Consider the following 23,315-nt stretch of genomic DNA (forward strand, 5'->3'; position numbering starts at 1 on the left):
TCTGAAGGTTCAGGTCTTGTTTTATCCTAACCTAAATCTAGCATACTCCTTACGTTACTTGTGTCTATACTAGTTACTAGTACCTATACTAGCAGACCAATTCATTCGTTTATTTATTCTTCTCAGTAACTGCTCTGTCCTGGTCACTGTAGGTCACTATAGGACTCCAATCAACAGGTGGAAGAACCTGAAAGAAACCCAGGCTGGGATGGCAGTCCTTCACAGGGCATCCTCCACTCACCTTTTCACACTCATTCACCCACAGGACACAATCAACAGGTGGGAGAACCTGGGGGAAACCCAATGTGGAATGGCAGTCCACCATAGGGCATCCTCCACCCACCTTTTCACACTCATTCACCCACAGGACATCAATCAACAGGTGGGAGAACCTGGAAGAAATCCACATGTGCAGAAACTCCATATAGACAGTATAACTGTGAGGCAGCAACTCTGATTTTACAGCCTTTCTGCGGTCAGCCACCCTGAGAATAAAGGAAAAGATAAAGGATAAATGACATACACTGTGCCGACAAGATTTAAAATAAAGTGATTAAAAAAACAACAGTGCCACTGTGCCAAGACTATACACACTAATATGCCACTGTGATGTCATAGCATTGCCACAACTGTGCTGACAATAGTCATCTTGCCATCTTGCCTTTTATTTAAATGTTCATTATTTTTATATACACATTTATACTTTTGGGTGGTTTTTATACATTTCATATAGCAATCATAATATAAGGCTCACTCAGAGGTAGAACATTGTTAGTCTGTGTGCATTTATAGATGCATAGAGAGAGAGTGATAATTGTGAATGGCATCAAATAGGTAACAGTAAGTAATGCCATTCCTACAAAACAAAATCCATGGTAATTGTCCCTAATAAACCGACCACTGAAGCTTTGAATTTTGATGATTTTTATAGTTTTTCATGTAAACATGGCCTTGAAATGAACAATGACTAGATCCTGAGTTTCACGAGAGAGGGTCTGATAACACTCCTGATTATATGTAGGTGGTCTGGCTACACTTGAATGCACTCTATTCACTATCAGAAACACAATTTCCATCATCATGCTGGTAGTGACATTTTGTTTTCGGACTTAGCCAGCACATGAACAATAACATGTTTTACATTACATGTAAATGTAGCAACATCAGTTTTACGGTAAAAACATCTAATAAGACAGGTCGGTAATGTCAGCTACTAAAAACAGTATTTGTTTTTACAGTGTTACAAAAGACACCTGTATACTTAACTAGACGATACACTATAATACATATAATAGGCAACTTAGTAGTGTGGGATTTATTACTAGGTGGGTTCTCAGTAAAAGGAAAAGCTTACTTTGGCAGATTTTTTTTTTTTTTTGTCAGTTACACATGGGTCAAATCATACAAAGACATGAACTGAAAATTATGATAAAGTAATTCAAATTTTTCCAGGCTTCACAAGCAAGCAAAACAAATAGTCAAAACAACACAATTATGTCACAACAGAAAATGAGGTCAATAAAAACAAAGGTCACACAAATGAAGAACGAAGTAGCTGTAGGCATTTTTTAATATAAATAAATGAATGATACAGTTTTATCCAATAATCCTTTAAAATTAAAAGTTTTAAATTGTTTTGATTAATGCTGTTGTAACCAAATTATGTCTTTATATTTGTATTTTATATTTGTCTTTCCGTCCAGGATTCACATTCGCACTGCACAAAGATTCACTGAATGGTTTAATGAGGATGAAAAAAGAAGCAAATCAAATGCTCTGACCTTCACAGCCACCAGATCTTAACACACTTGAACACCTATAGGAGATTTTGGATTGCTCCTTTTTAAGACCTCATCAAATTACTATCTCTAGGATCAAATGCTGAAGCTACTCCATTACATTTCTAGACATGTGCACATTATGCAGGTGTCAAGGCACGTCAAGGTAAATCGGTGTTCAAACAAGTTACTAAAACATTTTATGTTGCTTATTTCCTTGAATTTCCCTCCTCTGCATAAAGTGAACATGTACAGGAGTTGTTGAACTTATGTGATACAACTACATGACAAATACAATTTTCAAGAGTGACATGATACAAAGATATAAATAAATGTTTTATTAGCCTTAGCTAAGGAAATCTGTCCATTGTTAGCATGTTGTTATGTTAGACCTGCTCATACACTTAACAGTTCAAGATCTTGAGGTATGTGATTAAGTGTAGAACACCAAGGTTAGATTTGTCCAATATACAATATTGTGGATATGGTCAGCTTGTACAAAATGTCAGCTTAATCAATCAGACTGTGTATTTTTATCTACAGAGTGCAGATGAATAAGAAGTACAATGTTTGGAAATAAGCCTTAGGGAAAACCTTGTCTAGCCTGATTTGTTTTATTTTTATACACTAAGTTTTATTATTTATGGTAATATTTGATTATTGCTAGCATGCTAGAGAATTATAATAGTCTTGGAATTATGCATAAAAATTTCAAAGGTTTCAAGTGAATAGAAAAAGTTTTTTTTCTGATCTATAGTAACTCTTGTATACGTAACCTAGGTAAGTGAACCACGTAAAAAAACCCAACACCATTTAAACAGCCTTACGGATTAGAAATGTACACTGTGGTTTTACTAAACAGTGTTAAACATTGAGGCTGAATTAAAAAGTGGAATAAAACACAAAATAGTATGGGTGCATTCAAAGGTGCTATGAATAAAGTGGAAACCAGACTAAATGAATTTACACAAATTCAGATTAAATATAGTGGCTCTTGTAAGATAAGGTTGGAAATCCCAGTAATAAATCACAAAAACAGCAATCTGTGCAACCTAGATAAGCAAACAGGTTAACAAGCTAGTCACCTGTGTAAATTAACAACGCAGGCATACATAGATTGTGTTACAAGTAAAGCATTGTGGTCATGGAAATGGATGAGGTTGTGTCAGGAGTAAATACTGCTATTGTACTCCCTGGTAAAGCTCCACTTTTGTTCAAACCTCCTGTAACAGCTTAGCTGTTGAATGAAATAATTAAAAATAATTATTCATGGCTTTAACCTCCAACAGATGGATGTCCATGAGATAAATATTCATTTATTCATTCATTCATTCATTTATCCTCTTTATCGTGGTCAGTGTTGCAGTGACTCTGGAGCATATCCTTGGAATGCTGGGTGTGAATTGGAAAGCTGTCCATCATTGTGCACACACTTTAGCACGTTTATACGCACCTACAGGCTGATTTTATGGAGTGTGTGTAAACCTGAGAACCCAGAAGAAATCCATACAAACATCTGGAAAACGTGCCAAACTCCACCCAGACAGTAAGTCAAGAATTCAGTAGGAATGAGTGAGAGATTTCAGAGCTGTGAGATGGCACTGTACTTGCCACACCACTGCACTGGAGGGTAGATTATTTGTACTTTCAGTAAAAGATGAAACATATGAAGCTGTGATTTGATTTAGCATGAATTTATTACATAGAAATCTGAATTTGGTTTACTGTGACTATGTTACCTTTGGTGGCTCTGGCCCATGCATGCTGTAACCAGCAGTTTATAAAAATGCAAGCCAATTATCTTGAAAATGTCGAGACAGATTATTTAGTGTCTTTCCCTTTAGTTGTGCATTTTCTCAAAGGAATGTGTTTATCCACAACAGATAAGATAACAGCATGAAACTGTTCAACTGCTGGGTCTTTGACATATTAATCTAATTTGTTCGGAATAGTATAACATCGTGTAACAACTATTTATTTAGTAATTCGTTTTATATTAAAAAAAGGCCACGCCCTCTCTTAATGTTTGTGTGAGTGTTCAGTTATGAAGCATATATTGTAAAGCACTTTACATCCCATAATCTTGAGAATTATATTTGATCATATATAAACGGACACACAATAGTTTTATGTGATGTTATTTATTGTTTTATACTGCAGCAAAGGTAAAAATGAGAAGCTATTCTGTCCATCTTGTCAGATCTGCCATTTTCTTTTTGAACGATTTGAATGCTCTTTTACGTATAGTGCCATATTAAATGTGGACATGTCCAGTCAAAAATTCTGTACCCAAAAAAAAAAACAAATAGCACCTTGTTGCACTCAACATACAAAATACCCACACTGAACCTTCAATAAAACCTTTAAATTTGTCTACAAAATCTTTCTGCTTTTTTTTCTGTTTTCCTCTTCTTAAGGATTTTATAACAGGTGTTTTTAGGTCCATTAATGTACTATATGTGCCAGCTTTTAATGTATAACACTGCAGTTTCTCTCAATACAAAAATATTATTGTTGCATACATCATCTTATACTATAATTCTATAATCTTCTTATCATTATTACAAATTAGTAAAAGAATTACTCAGATTTAAAACCCTAATTTTGAAGTAGTCAGTTCAGTCTGTAAATTGCAAAGGGATCCATTATAGCAAAGCACAACTCTTTTACAGAACAGCTTAATGATGTAAATTAATGGCCTTTCTGTCATGCAGAGAAGCCTTGACTATAATAAGTCTTAGTAGATTTATTAGGACAAATTTAGATTAACTAACAACAGATTGTAGACCTTTTTGTTCTGTATAGCATATGGTATGTATGTATGGTAACTGTGCCTTGTACCAGACACTGAGTAGCAGTGTTGTGGTGGCACATGAAAAGCTGGATTGGCAGATATGCTTATGCTGCGAACATGTGAGACATTGACTGACACTGCAGCTTACTGGATCTAAACACAAGACACATTTTGTCCTAAAGCACACAGCCATCATGCATCTGATATTTCCCACAACTTGACAACAGAAGCTAGGAGAGAATGTAGACTCTGTTGCTAAGACGATCAGTTCAGTATAAGCGAACCACATCAAACAGAACCCAGATAAACAGTGAGATCAGTGCTGACCTAAATGCAACATAATTAGTGTTTTGGATGTAGTAATGAAGCAATTGGAAAGTACACTGGGTTGTTACATCAATCCCTGCCTTCTTCCTCTTTTTCCTTCTCTTCCTTCCACCCTTTTCTTCCTCACTCATGTCTGTTCTCTCTCTCATTCTCACTCCTTTTATGATTTCTCAGTTAGTCCTTCTTTTCTATCTGGATTTTTGTTTACACTCTCTCTCTCTCTCTCTCTCTCTCTCTCTCTATCTATCTATCTATATATATATATATATATATATATATATATATATATATATATATATATATATATATATATATATATATATCCCTCCTTTATGATTTCTTCTTCATTCTTTTCCATTTCTCTGGATTTTTGTTTACTACAGTATTTCTCTTGTTTTTGGTTTCTCGATCTCTCCCTCTCCATCTCCCTCTTTCTTCCAATTCAATTGAAACTCTCTCTCTCTCTCTCTCTCTCTCTCTCTCTCACACACACACACAGTGTGAAGCGGAGAGTCCGCTGTTGCCCGTGGTTTTGCTCGAAGGCTCTGCACGCGCGCACATCATCCCTGACACGCAGCATTGCGCGCTGCACAAAAAGCGTCTGAAAGTACAGTGAAAAAAAAGCTTTCAGTGAGCTTCGGACCTGAACGCACAGCGACCGCGGTGGACTTTACTCGTGCAGGTCCAAGAAAAACTGGAAGAAAAGCAATCTAAGAAAAATTACGAAACGCACTCCGTATGGGTACATTTTCGCACTTCAATTTCTCTTCTGTTCCACCTGCTAGCCAGTGGCACTGAGAGAACAGGAGCAGGATGAGATGGACGGTTCTGCTGTGGGAGTACCTGTTGGTGGAGGTCACGGCGCTGGTGTGCAGGGCGGACGGTGAAGCAGAGCGGCGACTCGAGGGATTCGTCGTGCTGTCGGGTTCGAACGGCTCTGAGGAGAGCAGCGTGTCCGAGAAGCCGCACACGCAGGACGAGTGCCGTGGCTACTACGACGTAATGGGTCAGTGGGACCCGCCGTTCGTGTGCCGCACGGGCACCTACCTGTACTGCTGCGGCACCTGTGGCTTCCGCTTCTGCTGCGCGTTCAAGAGCTCGCGCCTGGATCAGAGCCTGTGCACAAACTACAACACACCAGTGTGGCTCAAGGGACAAACGCCCTACAAGAAGACGGACCCGAGGCACGATCCGACCAAAGACAAGACTAACTTAATCGTGTACGTCGTTTGTGGAGTTGTGGCCATCATGGCGCTCGTCGGGATTTTTACCAAACTTGGATTGGAAAAGGCGCAGAGACCTCACAGGGAAAACATGACTCGGTAGGTTCGAAGTACTTATTTGTGAGTTTGTGAACTGTTGCGCTTTCGCTTTATATATACAAAAAGGCGTGATTTTTAAAATGCCTTCTACGCGCTCACTGCGCCTGACTGATGATATAACACTTATTCCCACACTGTTTGTAGACGCATTTATTTAGTCCGCTTATGAACCTACACCTGGGACCAGAACATAATTGAAAGAAGACCAGGTTTACATGAGACTTGGCAGCGTGTTTGCTGTACGCTATGGAACGCATGCGCAACAACTACACAATCACTGCAAGTCTCATTACGCGCTGTGCAGTTTGTAATGAGAAAGTTAGTCTTTTCCAAAATACATCAAGTCAATGTTTTATAATCTAATTCAATGCATTCTAATGATGTTACCTACACGTGTAGAATCTGTCAGCTGCTCGTCAGTGGAAAACCAACAGCAAGCAGTGAACTGCTGGTTATAATCATAATGAACTTAAAGAATGGTTTTGAGCTGCTAGATATATTTTGTGATACCTTGAGTTGTATATTTGTTTTTAAACAGTTTATTATTGTTTAGCAAAGTTAGAGGTTTACAGTATTTTTAGCTGTCATTGCCTGAAAACTGGTCTTCTTAAATGTCACATCCCTCATATGGGTCTTACAAAGTCAGCACCTTGGACAGCAGTCATTCTGTTGAGGATCATTCTTCTGATGATCTAAACTGAATTCAGATATTATGCGATATTGTTGGTGACCGATATCATGAGTAATATCTTCCCGTATTGCTAACATGATCAATTTCTACATTTATACATAAAACATTTAGAATGTTTTAGATAAAAAAAAAAAATCTACTTGTGACCGATATTGCCTAAATTTGGCACAATTGCATCAACCCATTATTCTCTTTCTCCAATGCCTTTTAGGAGCTTGTTTAGGCATCCTTATCAGGATGATAAATCTTCAGCAGGAGAGCTGGTGACCATTGTTTTAGTTTTAATACAGTATCTGAGTTCTGCATGGGAAAAGTTTAAATACGCTCATGTAAGCATAGTCAACTTTGGTGGCATAGCTGTATTGTTCACTAATTTAGTAAAATGTTTGTTCCCTGACAGAGCTGTAGCAAGTGTGATGCAAGGTGCCTGTCAAGCCGAACATGAAGAAGCCATCGGAAGACATGTACAGAACTATGACAACATGCAGGCGAGGGCAAACAATATGCGTAAGTCACATTTGGAGTTGCTTTTGCCTTACCATAATGTTTCGTCAGCTGTGCAGGAGCACGAGGCAGCAACACATTGCTACATTTCAAACATGTTTATATGTCTAGGTTTTGAGATGGGATTACACAAGACATAATGAAAAAGTGAGGTCCTTCAACATGTTCTGACATAAAGCCTCACATGGAGTGCAGTTCAGTTTTGGTTTCAATATGCCAACTTTTTACTGTATATTTTCTCTGAAGTTAAATTAAGAGTTAAAATTGTGAAAGCATATTGTATGGTTTGGTGGTTTGGGCTGCAGTTGTGGTTTATTGTGATTATACAATACACAAAGTATCTTAAAGTAAGGTGCTCAATGACTGTTTAAATGCATGTGTAATTTAATTTAATATTCTGCGATGTTGATTTCATCATCTCCGGTGTGGGTATTAAAGAGAGAGCAATTTTAATTTGTGTGGAGAATGTAAGACTGCAGTTTGTTTTCATTTTGTTTCATCATATAGATGATGATACTCCAAACAGCAGTTTTTATTGCAGATAATTAATTCCAAACATTTGAATTGTAATACCTGTAAACTCTTTTTTATAATCCTTATTTCATTAGTGTTTCATTTATAAGACAATGAATAAACCTTATTAAAGTAACGATAGTATGTAGGCCATATATGAAAATCCCAAGGGATGCATGCACAGTAAATTGTGAAAGAGTATGATGGTTCTTGATTGTTGTCTTATTTAATTTTACTCTTTTCAATTTACTCTTTTTAAGTTTGTGCAAGCAGTGTATGTGGTGATTCGATTATAAACACTGGAATTCAATAAGGTTTATATTTACAATTATATATTCAGATAACTTTGGGAAATTCTTTAGCTTAATAAAATAAGACCTCAGGTGCAATAGATTATTAAGCCTGTATTACAAGGCAAGGACAAGCACAGTGTATAAATGACTTAATATCAAAGCTAACATTTGTAAGCTTTGTAAGCAAAATGTACAGTGACTCATGCAAAAATGTATTATTCTCTTTGACCTGCTCGTCATAGCCCCGGTAACTGATAACATGCTGTTAGAAAGCACAATAGTGGTATGATTTGAATGTTACATAGTAAATTACACACATCCATTTAATGCTTTTATCCTTCTACTAGTCAGATCTTTTCTGGGCTTTTCTTGTCCTACATTCCCAAGAGTAGGAGATCTTAGGTGTTGCCCCAAGTGAAAAACTTTAGCAAAGATGCTGAAAAAAAAAAAATTCATGATATTTTAGACATTTTAGACCGAAAAAAGGTAAGACGATCTTCCAGAATGTGAAATCAGTGCATTTTAATGAAAGAAAAAGGACATAGGGCAACAGAAATGAGTTTGACATCAGTGCAGTGCATTTTAAGCCAGCTCTGAATTATAACCCTGATTGCACCAATCACAGATACAATTTTCACTTTCAAAAAGATTGCTTGAAAAATCCTGAACAGAATAGAAATGTGTGCCTCTAGCGGTATTTCTCAAACTTAATCATTTCATTTGTAATTTATTAACAATAGTACTCACTCTACATGCTGATCAGTCTCATCACCATTACAGCCAAAAAATCTTATAACAAAATGTTTACAGAAAAATTCGATTTTTTTTGTGAGTGAAGACATAAAATCCTTAAGTTCCTTAAATTAAAGAAAATAGAAGAATTAGGGAAAGCCCCTAAGAAACAATTGGGAAAGACTAATGGTGTCCTAGGAAGATGTTGTTTCTGTCCAATCTTTTTTATTTGTGTATATGGCTATCCACCCACAAACACTCTGTTTCTAGGGTTTGTTTCACCACCTTGGCTAAAATGCATTTCCTTAATGCGCTTTCTAAATAGGCCTATTATTTCTCATTTATTAGCACCTTGTGCTGGCAGATGTCTGGAATCGATCAGTGTCTGTAATCAGCCGAGATACTGGAGCGAGATATATGTTCCATAGACTAAAGCTTACTTTGTGTAAGTATGTTGAGAAATTTGGCTAGGTCGGTTTATAATATAATGATAATAAATATTAATATAATAATTAATATAATAATATAGAATATAAAATAATAATAGCAAAAATAATAGTAATAGTAAGGTCAGTTTATTGGTGAGTGCAGGTGCATTGTGCACAGTGTGCAGAGAATAGGCATGTGCAGGTGCATCATGCACTGTGCAAAATTCAGTCAGAAGTCATGTATGGAACATATTAGAAAATGTCGGTAAATGTCAGACAAAGATATTGATACACATCGGCTGCCTATGTGGTTGAACACCTTGGCTATGCGGATAAAACAGTGAGACCGCATGACATCTTGACTCATCTTGCATAATAGGGTGCATAAAGTTCACCCATGTAATTTAGCTTCAGCTATTAGTAGTAGAGTCTAGTAATATATAATATAATTTAGCAAAATGCATCAGATAACATATAACATTTCTTATATTAGTTTCAATCCAAGCTTAATACATATAAACATTATTCAGCATTAATATAGTACAGTACTCAGCTTTGCAGAGAACTCTGTGTATAAAGAGAGTTCAAGACAAAATCAATAATCATGCTTTAGAGAAAAGTTTATCATATATAAAGTTAGCATACATTATATAATCAAAATGTAATACATGTTATAAAGGTCAGTGAGCAGATACGACCAATGGATTAGATTAGGGATTAGAAAAAAATGGCAGATTTAATCAAATAAACATAGAAAAATAAGCAAGCAGCATGCAGGCAACCTAACTTAACTTTAATCAAACAGCTAAATATATTTACTTTTATATATATATATATATATATATATATATATATATATATATATATATATATATATACAGTATATATATATATATATATATATATATATATATATATATATATATATATATATATATATATCAAAGCACAAGTAGAAACTTCAATGAAAAAATCATATAAAAAATATGAAGAGTAATAGGGTAATAGCACATCATCGTCAGATAATAAAGAATGTAGGAGAATAGTTGCAAGAAATTGTATAATAGATCCAATGTTCAAAACACACAGGAGGTAAGTTGTTTCTATGAGAGAATGAGATGCAGGCAGGATAAAAGTAAGACAGGAAATTTTATATAAAGAAGTATTATGGCATAAGAAATATTTTTGAAGACGATTTTAGGAAAAACTAAGTAAAAGACGAGAATTATGAAAAATAAGAAAAGCATTTGGAGAAAAGTGCTGGTGTGTTAAAACTAAAGCCTTGGTTTGTAAAACTAGAAAAATAACTAACACGTTTCTATACAAAGTGTACACTAAACAAAACAAAGGATGATTTGCAGACAAAAATCAGACGAGATTTTCAGAAAACGTTTGAATATTGCGGCGGATGATCTGTTGCATTGTTATGTGCAAAAGTGCACAATCGAAGATTTCTTTAAAGAAAAGGTCACTATCGAGAGATATTTTTGTACATGTAAATTAGAATTGTATGGACATAAACAAGACTTCCTAGAAAAAGGTATAAACTTTCCAGAAAACACGTAAGCAAAAGGTGGGATATGCAAATCCTTGTAAAATGATTGGTGTATGTAAATTGTTAGGGAGGAAATATAAAACAAAGTATGTAAATTTTACTAGGTGTGAGATATAAAAAGTAAGGCTTGGTTATATTCATTTTGCACTCGCATGTGAAAGCTGACGGGTGCTGTTGAGATGGTTCTCTCTCTAGAGCTCCATGGGACGGGCCTGAATTGACTGCATTAAAGCTGATAAAGCTTCTCATTCATGACTGGAATATGTCTTCATTTAGATTGTACATGTATTATTCGAAGTTTTGAAAATTATTGGTAATTGATTAGTGTATAGCTAAAACTAATTTGAGAATTGAGCCACTTAATTGTTATGTCTACTCGGACATGGGGCCTGAGTTCCGACAACAGACATAAGCTTTGTATCTCTTTAATTAACAGTATAAATGTTCCTAGAATTCTGGGAATTTTCTTTTTGATTCAATTTAATTTCCTTTCAATGGCTGTGCTTTGAAAGTGGCTGTTGTGCTTTAGACTGATTATCTGTTGTTATGTGGGTAATTTTGTAGTGCCATTATAGTAAGCATATGTGTTTGTCCAAGTTTTTTTTGTTAGTAATGGGGACATGGGAAAAGATAGTGGATTTTTGTTTGCAAAATCACTGAAAAGATTTACGTATATGATTTAGTTAATCAGTAATAATGAATGTACTATTATTCTATATAGCAAAATAATAATAGAAAAATAATTGCAGCCTTAGTCAATTTAAATATCCCCATTGCGTCTTACTGAATGCTGAATAGAATTTCTCCTCACTTTAGAAAATGATCTATTCAATTCACTAAGATAAAAATATTTATAATGTAAAATGACATTACACAAAAAAAACCTAAATCAAAAGAAAACAAATTAGAAATGGCAACATAATGATTACTATCACAAACACAATACAGAACAATGGGGAACAGATTCGCAGGATAGAATGAATGCAAAATGGTCAGGCTCAGTGACTACAAAATATACATTAATATAAAAATGTAAATAAAAGAAATGAAAAGAGGCCCATTGATGTACAGTACATCAGGTGATAAATTCAAGAAAGAAGTTAAATAACGTTTCTTAGTAATGATTGAGCCAGTAAAACAGCTTCAGTGTGAGTTGTGGTGGCGTCTGCAACTGTCTTGAAGTGTCTTTCTGAAAATAGTCCATTAGTTGGTGTACAGTTGATAGGGGTCAGACAGATCTCCAAGAGGTAACTATGAATGCCATAGCATATGTGACATAATTTTCACACTCCTCCATAAGGCCTTGGGCCTTGTGAAAGGCAACACTGACATTCTGAAAGAGAGCACTCCCAGGCTTCATTAAAGAGAAGAGAGCAATCAAAGGCTTTGTTAAAGGATACAAGGGTGATCAACCAGAATGTAGGGAACCTCTTTGCCAAGAAGACACGGACCCAAACTGTGTAACTCAGCTGTATGCTGCTATGATAAACGTTAAAAGATACAACCTGGTAAAAAATTCTTTGACTAAGTGTACATCTTTAACATCAAATTTTATGCCAAACTTAAATTTGTATTGTTGTTATATTTGAATACGCTGTAAAAAAAACCTTAAATGTAAACCAATACTTATAAGTAACTTAATGAAAACAATATAGAAAAAAATCTCATGAGCAGTAATTTTGATTTAATATGACACACTTTAAGTAAAGCAGTTTTATCTTTTAAAGAACAGTCACATCAGAAGGCAGTTTTAAATGAATATTGCAATATTACAATAAATAAATAATTTAGACTTTGCACTACTTGCACTACTGCTACAATGTACATATATTTATCATCTGACATTCGCTATAGATAAATTATTTTATATATTAAAGAACTTTCAAGAAATGTACAGACCATTTTCACTGCAGTTGTGTAATACATACGGCAAAATCTATACCAATTTTCATTCTGAAATGAAGGCTAAAAATGACTAATCCATGGCTTTTATGCAAGCCATAAGCTTTTATCCTAGCCATATTAAACATGTGGCTGGTTTATAAACTTCTCAGATTCCATGCAATAATCTTTATTCTGTAAAAGGTTTTGAGTTCCTTGCTAATAAGTGAGATATTGCTCTAGGTCTAGGTCTAGAGATGAAAAACCACAAAGAGGGATTAAAGCTCTATTAAGTTCTCTGAAATTCCTTATGGTGAGAAATCCTCCTTAATCTTTAGCCTTTGTGAAGGGCTCTCTCTCTCTCTCTCTCATTTGTTCTATTGTGAAGAATCCATGTGTTCTGCTCTTATTTCATAATGATATCATACATTTATATATATATATATATATATATATATATATATATATATATATATATATATATATATATATATATATATATATATATATAAAAATCCACTGCAAGGTACAACCCCTATCTCTTTTCCTCTTTCATTCTCCAAAACTATTGGTTTTGGGTGAAAACACAGTGTCACAGTGTGCATGGCCATGGCAGTATATCAGCCCTCTCTCCTGAGGCTCTGTCCCACCCTGATTACTGGGCCATGGTTCATGGTCCATGAGGCAGGCAGCATATTTCTGTTGGTTCACTGGGTACAATCACTAATGCTGCCATGCTAACATGACAGGAGCCCCCTGCTGGGGATGTATTTGGACCATCCTGGTTCACGCTCCTAGAGAAGTCCATCGAGCAATACTGGCTCAGAATCTGCACCCGGAGGACAGGTTGGCAGTCTCTTCCTTATGGGCCGCCAGCACATTGGGGGGAAGGGACATGTGGTCAGTTTATGTGCGTCACTGAAACAGAGGCACATACAGGACTCATACTTTGTGCCAGTTTCTAATTTTATTTCAGATACAAACTTTGCTCTAGTACTGAACCAAGTACTGTTGTTATTGAATGTAATCTAAAATGTGAATGAAACTGCAAAAAGGCTGTGATAATATAAAACATTTTGCAATTGATGGATTTGTGCCTATCCTGTCCTGTGTCCATGAACAGTTTGTTTCACAATGCCGTAAATAACAATTATACTGTATGGAATATAAAAGTGGGGTATTATCATTTGCCCTTTACTTACTGTTTTCTTTTATCTCATGCATATATGCAAGTGCACCAATTGGCTATCTGTAGATCTGAGACGCTGTGTCTGGAACTCACACAGACACAGATCATGAATTTTAATTTCTTTCAGGAGCATTAAATAGGATTTTAGAGATGGCATCAACTTCCTCCATGGCTTTGTAGCTATTATATGCAAATTTGTCAGATACAAATAACAGTATTAGTCATATTAGTACATGTATAAAGCACTGTGATGAAAGAATTATTTAACATAGGAGGGCAAAAGGAACCCATCCTGATCGGGATGATACCAGATGCAATTATAGAATGCTGTTTAACTGTAATATTGTCGTTGCAAAATTATCTGCTTTTTTAATATCACAGATGTTAGTTAATATGCATTCATAGAAAAGTACCTTGTTGATTAGCAGCACATTGCCCTGTGGTCGAGAGATTACAACTGTCCCTAAATGATATTTTATTTGCACTTTAGTTCTCATTGGTTTAGGACCAGTTCCAATCTCTTTCCAATTTGCTTCATAGACTTCAATTATGTATTGTATTGATCAGAAGCTGCTGGGCTCCTTCCTCCTCCTCACTCTCCTCACATAACGGATGTGCATTGAAACTGGACACACATACACGCACACAGACACAGACACAGACACACACACACACACACACACACACACACACACACACACACACACACACACACGCACACACACAGAAAATACACACTTTATTACATGGGGTATTCTTCAGTGATGTGACAGATTAATGGATTTTTTTCAGCAGAATATTTACCACTGTTAAACTGTTTTTCTCTTGACAGAGATTGAAATTATTTGTATTATCTGTCTGTTTAACTCAGACTTTACATGGGCAAAATCTAACCCTCATCGAAGATAGGGAATTTTGCAGCACATTGAAGATTGCTTTTAGAGAAATGCCTTAGAGTAATATAGTACTGAGCATTAATTTGATGATTATGAACATACCTACAGTAAATAAATTGTATAAAACTTGCCATCTCTCACTGAAAATATACTATAGAGCCAAAGGGATGTGGACATCTGACCGTCACACCCAAATGTGAATCTTCCCCAAAGTGTTACCCAAAAGTTAAAAACACACAATTGTGTAGAATGTTTTTGGACATTGTACTACAGTATCACCTGGTCCAGCATGACAATGTGCATGTATAAAAATGAGGTCCATGAAGACATGATTTGACAGCATTGGATCATAAGACCTGCACAGAGTCTTAAACATAAACTCCAGTGAACACCTTTGGGTTGAACTGGAACACTGACTGCACCCCAGACCTCCTCACCCAACATAAGTGCCAGACCCTGCTAATGCTCTTGTGGCTCAATGATTACGAATCCCCACTGCACACTCTTAAATCTTGTGAAAAGAGCCTTTCCAAAAAAATTGAGGCTATTATAGCAAAAATACAGCAAATTGTGGCCAAATTTGGAATTTGATTTAAAAAAAAAAAGACCCATATTGGTGTGATGGTTCATGTGTCCACATGAGTAGGGGAAAAGCACAGGTTGGAGTAAACACATGGCAAATCTACATTAAATGGCCAGTTATCAGGTACTCTTATTATATGCTTATACTTCTTCATATGTACAGTTACTCACTGTAACACACATGACTTAACTTAAGACTGGCTAGTAACTGGTCAGAGAACAGTCAGTCTACAAAAAATACCCAGGCAAATGTGCCCTATGTTTAGACAGTGATAATTAATGAGGATTTCCATACATATTTACAAGATGGCCCTACAAGATAGGCTTACTTAATAAGGTGGACAGAAAGTATACATGAAACAAATATGAATGTATCTGATATACTTGTGCCATAGCCTCTTATAACCAATAGAGCTCTTGTGACAAACAACCTCCATCAACTAGGTGTGTGTGAGAGAGATAGAGAAATAGAAAATACATCTCCGATATTCCAGCAAGATCTCCGTTCCAGGTTTTTTAAATCTAAGGTAAATTTCTTCATAAAACTTTAAAGCAATCATCAGGTGTTTTCAGATTTAGGTTAAACTTTTAAATACACATATATCATATGAAATGTTTTGCTTCAAATCAATCAGTTATATTACTGTTGTATTATAGGCAATATCACCATATTTCTGTCTTAAATATTAAGCCTTGAGGAAGGATATCCGCAAGCAAAGTTGCATGTTCTCAGATGGCAAAATTTTTAATCTTTGCTCAAGGGCATTTCCTCTCTCCATATGGGCTTCCCTGCTACAAGACTTACTGTAGTTTGTCTTGAGAAAGAATGAATGCCTCAGTTGTTTTTGTTGTTGTTTTTTTTACTAGCTATCCTCTGTCATGGATAACTCTTTTTTGAACATGGTTCTTAAGGCATATTTTTGGCCGTATAAACCTTTCAGAAGAGAAGATTAAAGAAAACCACTGGTGCTCAAATAGTAAATATGTTACACTGTGATTGGTTTTCAATGTATATTTAAACCATCATAATTTCCAGTTTGCTTTGTATTAACAAAAATACAGGCTCATTTACATATAAAATTACAATGCATATTGTATTACAAAAATGGAGATCCCGAGTGCTGCAACAGAAAACACCTTCTCACAGAGTGATGCTGAGTTTCAATGATGCTACATCCATCTATAGCTGAGAGTCCAAAAGAACATAACTGGTCATGCTTTCTGGTTGAAAGGAATTGCATTAGGCTCTCCCCTGCAATTTCATGTATACTGAAGAGGACAGTATGAGATTTCCTCCGAGTGCAGTTCAGCTGCCCTGTGATGAGATGTAGTGGTTGGTGTCACATGTCTCAGAAGAAACATATGCTAGTTTTCACCCTCACCCAGGTTTGGAGCTGTTGTGTGATAGTGGGCAGCTATCTACTGGGTCAGATATGATGATGGAATCAGGAGAATCAATGATATGAGATTTACAATTGAATCGGTGTATACTATTATCAAAAGCCCAATTTGACAACATGCATACAGTGCTGCTATCTCAGATATTAAAAATCCTCCATATAATTCCCTTTATACAGAGATAAGAATATTTGGATTGTTCTCTACTACATATATTACTTATAATAATATGAATGTTACAATAGTGATATCTACTGGATTGAACTGTAATATTTTAAGAATATATTGCAATTAGTTCTTTTTTTTGTATTTTAATTGTAAATTATCTCTTTTAATCTTTTAATGGGGTTTAATGACAATATTAGAGCTGAAAGTGGCATTTCTAGTCAATTAGTTGTAACACAGTGCAATTTCATGTCATAACCTATAAATTGCATACATTGCCAGAGTTTCTAATTAATTTCATGTGCCTAGTACACTAATCCTACAGTATGTATGACACAGTGTCACATTGTTTCAAAATCTCTTTTATTCTAACCACAAAAGCTTTGTTTGACTGTTGTTTAATACCCTGATATAAGCACAAAAATAAACATCACAGGTTGAGCAAGATAGGTCTCTGAGGAGATAATACTTGGCATCTTGCAATCAGTGTAATGAAATTATTTCTGTGCTGCCTGCATTTTGCTAATGTCAAAAACAAGTGGCAGACATGAGAAGGAAAGACCTCTCTGATGTGCAACGGAAATCACTCATGGGCCCCACTGCCCTTCTCAAACTATCATCCCCGAAGACATTCAGCTCCCAAAATATTCTCATGCATCTTTAATGAATTTCTGGAAAGGTGTCTCATGGTTGCACTGTTGTCTTGGTCTTTTTATGGTCTGATTTATAGTAACCATGACATATTCAGTCCCAGTAGATTCAGTAGTATAATCATATGGTGAGCATTCCAGAAACTAGTGGTGGTACAACAGGTACAAAAGATACAGCAGATACAAAGATACATTTCTTACAGAGATCAAATGGCACACATCCTCCCCTGACATTAGTCCCACTGTACCTGAATTGCCATAAGATAATTAAATGTGGACAGTGAGCTCAGTGCTACCAAAGAGATCAGTCAAACAAAACAAACTGTAGCATATGCTTTCCTGGCAGGTCTTGACAGGATTATAGTAGCTGGAAGCCACTAATTTCCTTATGTAGAATAGCTGGCATCATGTAGCTGGCAAGAATAAAAAGTTTAATGGATAAATGGAAACTCAGATGCTTCAGTTCATGTCTTTTCAGACAAAAGACCAAGTAAATCTGCATGTCCTTCTTCCAAGAACAACACATCATTCAGTAGTTGATGTGTCTGAAAGTCACACTGAATATTTAGTCTGAATTCAAAACAAACAGGCACATCCCATTGCAGAATTTAAAGGTTCCTAGCTAAGCTAGTTATAGATGATGACGTGGAATTTATTAACAAGTGCTTATGGTGGGAAAAGAACATCAAAACCCAAATCATTACCCATAAGAGACTGGTCTAGCCATTTACTGTAGCATTACAAGATCACCTTGGTTATTATGTGGAACTAGGAATAGGAATAACAAGACAATCTTCCTAGACTGTAAAGAGACACAAGCAAAGTCATTTGCTGGGAGAAACAAGGCTTTGGCTGGTACAGTAGGTTTTAACCTTAAACCAGAATGTATCCTGACAATGGAGGAAGCACCGTTTAGAGTGGTGGCAAGTGTGTGCAGTAAATAAATAATCCCATAGTACTGCTGTCTCTATTCCACCAGAAGAACTGTGTCCAGGATGACCTCAATTTTCTTGGACGACCATTAACCCACCCCAAAACTGGACCTTGTCTGGCACAAATGGTTGAGGACAATCATGGAGAAGAATCTGACCCTGAAGATTAGGGTTAGGGTTAGCATGAGAGTAGCACACAATATGTGCAGGTGTATAAAATTGAGATGTTGCTTACCATCCAGCTGCTGTCAGGATGATGTGAGTTGCTTGATGTTATAGAATAGCAAGGGAACAGGATCTCTCACAATATTGCAGTTAAAAGGGAAGTGTGTTGTGTCTGTAGTTCAAGTGATGCAGGAAGCCCCCAGATACAGAAAAAAAGCAAATCTACTACAGACCTACCAGGCTTGTGAATTGCAGCTTTGTGGCCAGGCCATGCTGCTAATGCCAAGTACCAAGTGCTGGACAAGCTGCATGGGGCCACACTAATTGTCCACCCTTAAATGCCAAGATTGACACAGGTCCAGAGTTACTGGGGCCTTACATAAAATTTTGGAATGTCCCCTAACTTAGCATACAGAAATCATTATCAGTCAATGCTTCCTCTTTCAGATGTGACCAGGAAAATATAGCCAGAAAGAGTCAAGTGGAGCCTGGCACTAACATCACCTGCTGACTAAAAGAAGCCCTTACATCTGAACCAGTATTCACACAGTGTCATTTGTATTCCAGTCACTTATGTGGGGGGCTGTAATTACAATCCTCTGGCATACCCAAACACTAAAAGATCAACACCATTAACACTGACTTCGCTGCAACTAAGAGAATGGTCAGATCTTAAGCAAAATGATGTGTATTTCAGGCAGGTGTAGGATGATACATTACTATATGCCAGTGATTTAATGAGGTACCTCCATCTAACATGGGGGTACATGGGGCATAAAATAAGTAGACTGTTTTTGTTGGAAGAAGACAGGGATAGGTCAGAAGCCCAGGTCAGTAAAGCAAAGTTGCTTCACAATAACAAGATGTCATATTATTTCATCAGAACACCCATGCAGTTCAATATTTCTTGCTTTATTTTTAAATTCTGTTTCTTTATCATGCGTTTCGTACTTAGATAGCTAGCTTTAAAAAAAAAAAAAACATGGAATAGCTACCAACTTGTAAAGGTAAGTGCTAGCATATATTTTTTCTGTGACACAATATCGAAGAACCACTGAACACATTCGAAAGAAAAGTGATACCTGCCATATATAGTATGTGGCGCTCACAAATGCCCACAAAGGCGAGTGCAGCTCTGATTGACAGAGAAGAGAATAATTCTATCTTGTCCGCATTGAGAACAGAGACAATTATGCTCTCTTGGACTCCTGGTCACAGATGGTTGTAGTATTATCAGGATTCAATTTCATGATCTTCCAACAATAGGGTAAATGCTTTTTTGTTGTGCCACTTGGGAGCCTCTGCCTCTGCTTACAAATCCTTGGGTGAAGCAAAGGAGAGACATACACTCATAAAGCAGATTCATCACCAGCTTAACAAGCCTTGATGGATGGCTTATCTCAAAGTAAAGCTCTTTTGCAAATCAGCATTTAAAATGAAAATAGGGCACACACACATCTCTCATGTTACATAGTTGATGGGTGTCTTATTGAATCAGGTGCATCCTGACTTTTTTGACACACATTCAGGAGCATTTGTTTCAGTTTATATATTATTGCATGATAAAATTGACAAATTGCATAGCAGCTACAGCCCTACATTACCATTCATAATTGTAATACGTGTGGCTCACAGTTTGGAGAAAAACTGTTATATATTGTTTTTTTATTTTTTGAATAGTTCTCTTCGTATATTACTGTATCTGGTTGATTATATAGTTTATTGTTATTATAATTTTTCAGTTTGTTTTACTTATCAAATGTTGATAGTATATACAGGCTTTAATTGTTTTTACCAGTCTTTGTGTACAATGGGATCTCAAAATCACACGCCTAATATTCTGTACAAATAATTAAAGAATTAGCTTTTGCAGTTGTTGCCCTTTAAGTGGAATTAGCCTATTGTTGTTAAGTGTGTGGTATTAGCTTGACATATAAAGCCGGGGTAATTCCAACTATTAGGGCTTGAGATTTTTTTATATAGGTTAGGAGAAAGTGAGAGGCTGTTGGCCCAGATATCACACAAGAACATATGCATGCATAGCTCAAGGTGGTCGAACTAAAAGCCTCTTTTCAGGCTGATAAAGAATTAAAAAGGTAGTGGTGGAAAAAAAGACAGTGTTCTGAATTAGGAAAAAGCTTACTCTTTTAGAGTTCACAGCACTTATGTTTCGCACATACACTAAGTAGGATTAAGTAAAGGGGTTCTGGACAGGACTTTGATTATTTATGCAGCACACTTATTTATGAATAGCACACAGCAGTAGGTAACACTGCTGCCTCACAACAGCTCAAGGTTATTATTGAGCTTGGGTTACTTTCTGTGCAGGATGGTGTGTGTGTGCATGCACCCTGCCAATTTGGCTCTTTTCTTAGCCTCGTACCTCAGTGTTCCTAGAATTGGCTCCCTTCACTATGACCCTGATCAGTATAATAAGGTTATAAATGAATATAAGATCAATAAATGATTTTTTATGCTCATTATGTTCACACAGCTAAGATAAGTAGTCATGGAAGTGCTGATGAAAGGGAACAGAACAGTTTGTTGCAGAAAATACAGATTTGATCGTGGTTTTTAAATGGGTTCCCACTACATTTATTACTGCCTGTATTTCCTATAACAGATGGTTGTAGTGTAACACATCTCCTGTCCCCACTACCTTAAAGCATGCTTTCAAATCTGTAGTGTATCACCTTACATGTATAGTATGTAAAACTGTATATCATGCCTAAATGTATGTAAGGTATGAATCTTTTAAACATGAACTCACGTGCAAAAACATTTACAGCTTTGTTGCAGGCTCGAATTAAGGCATGCCGAAAAATGATGTATTGTCATCTTTTGCTCATATCGGAGGTTTATTGGTGCATGTTCATTTGGTATTCTGATTGATTGTGCTGTCAGAGAGAAATTGCTTTGAAAATGAACAGAATTAAAACCCACCTGCCCCAAAAGTTGTTGCTGTCATTTGATGTTACAAATTTGATCACACAGAATGCACATTATTCAATTTTTTGTTTGTTATTTAGATCAGCTATGCTTACTCATCTGTGTACACGAGATATTTTGCAGTTTATTAATACAATTAATCAAATCAACACAAATAAATACATCTTCAGATTAGTGAGAAACTCGGCTGTTTATCTGCTGCATCAACTGGATTGTGTCTTTGTCACTCAACGATATGTTCCATTTGTTGTGAGAATTGACAGTAGAAAAACACTGCTGTTATTGTACCGCTGTGCAATTATATTAGCTTGTAATATAAAGTGATACTTACTGATAAATTGCTAGCTGAGCAATTTGCTATGTATCATCAACAGCATTGCAAACTATAAAGTAAATGAAACTGTACCAAATAAAATACTTTTTTAATAAATTACAGACTTTTTAATTTTAGACAGCATTTTTGTGGCTCTGATTGCCTGGGCCTATTTTTGCCCTGGATGTTTTTGTATGTTTGTTGTTTGGAGAAGCTAATGTAAAATGTTTGGCAGAAATGGAATTAATGACAACATAAAGTTGAATATCAAACCTCACACCTTCTACACAACATACCACACTGGACATCTATCTGATATCCATATGAATTTATTATAAGGTTCAAATATTGGTGAAGGAACAGCTTTAAATGTTTTTTAATATAATAACATATATTCTAGTCTATTAGTTCTGCTAGTCTGTAAAATATATGAATGTACAGTATAAATTTGTTTCCTACTTATCATATTATAATCCATTACTTTATGTTGTTGTGTTTTCCCTGGATGATTCACTATATTATTAAATACAGTGCTCTATAAATGATTGCACTTTACTTTTATGTAAAGTTCCTCAGTGCATGATGATGTGACCACTAACCAGGATAATATTGTACAAGAGCTCAAGTCAAGATAATGTATTTGTGGTGCACTCTCAAACAATTGCTGTAATTTAAGTTTTTCTTTTTCTGCAGATATATATAGTGCTGTATACACAAGTGCATGAGTGTATAAATGTTTTTTTCCCCTTTCTTTTAAAAGTTATGAATTGCTGAATCCAGGTGAAAAACGTATTTGCCTTCCATTCACTTCCATTGATTGCAAAGACTGTGTTCTAAGCATGTGGGTGGTCGAGTGCATGTGTCATATTCTGCATCATAAATGGAACAAGAAAACAGATGTGTTCACATGACAGGAGACCAGCATGGGGATAAGATGATGTAGAGGCAATTTGCAGCTGAAAACTTAGGAGGAAACTTTCCCTGTAGAGATGAGTCAGATCCAAACACAAAGCAAAACACGCTGAGATATAGCAATTGAACAAAACCAAGCATGGGATCACTCCCACTTTGCTGCTACTTTTGTCAATTTTTCAAGTGAGTAGGCTGAGAAATCTGTGGTGAACAAAATGAACAGCATGTAACAGCAGTGATTTTGTCCAAAAGCAAAAGTTCCTTATAAAAATGTGTTGTTATTGATGTTATCTTGTAACTTCAGATCTTTTAAATTCTGTCAGGTTTTTGGTTTGGTGTGTAATTA

The 23,315-nt window shown here is 35.9% G+C and overlaps 1 protein-coding gene across 1 annotated transcript in view; it reads left to right on the plus strand.

The window, feature by feature from the left end:
* The first annotated feature begins 5,397 nt into the window (after window positions 1–5,397).
* The window catches only part of shisa9a (shisa family member 9a), a 23,761-nt gene continuing 5,843 nt past the window's right edge, over window positions 5,398–23,315 (plus strand). The window contains exons 1-2 of the mRNA XM_046853066.1: window positions 5,398–6,221; window positions 7,313–7,419. Of these exons, the coding sequence (XP_046709022.1) occupies window positions 5,713–6,221; window positions 7,313–7,419 (616 nt within the window). The 5' untranslated portion in view covers window positions 5,398–5,712. The remainder of the gene's footprint in view (window positions 6,222–7,312; window positions 7,420–23,315) is intronic.

The sequence above is a fragment of the Silurus meridionalis genome, chromosome 7 (genome assembly GCF_014805685.1).
Source record: "Silurus meridionalis isolate SWU-2019-XX chromosome 7, ASM1480568v1, whole genome shotgun sequence".
Classification (NCBI taxonomy): Eukaryota; Metazoa; Chordata; class Actinopteri; order Siluriformes; family Siluridae; genus Silurus; species Silurus meridionalis.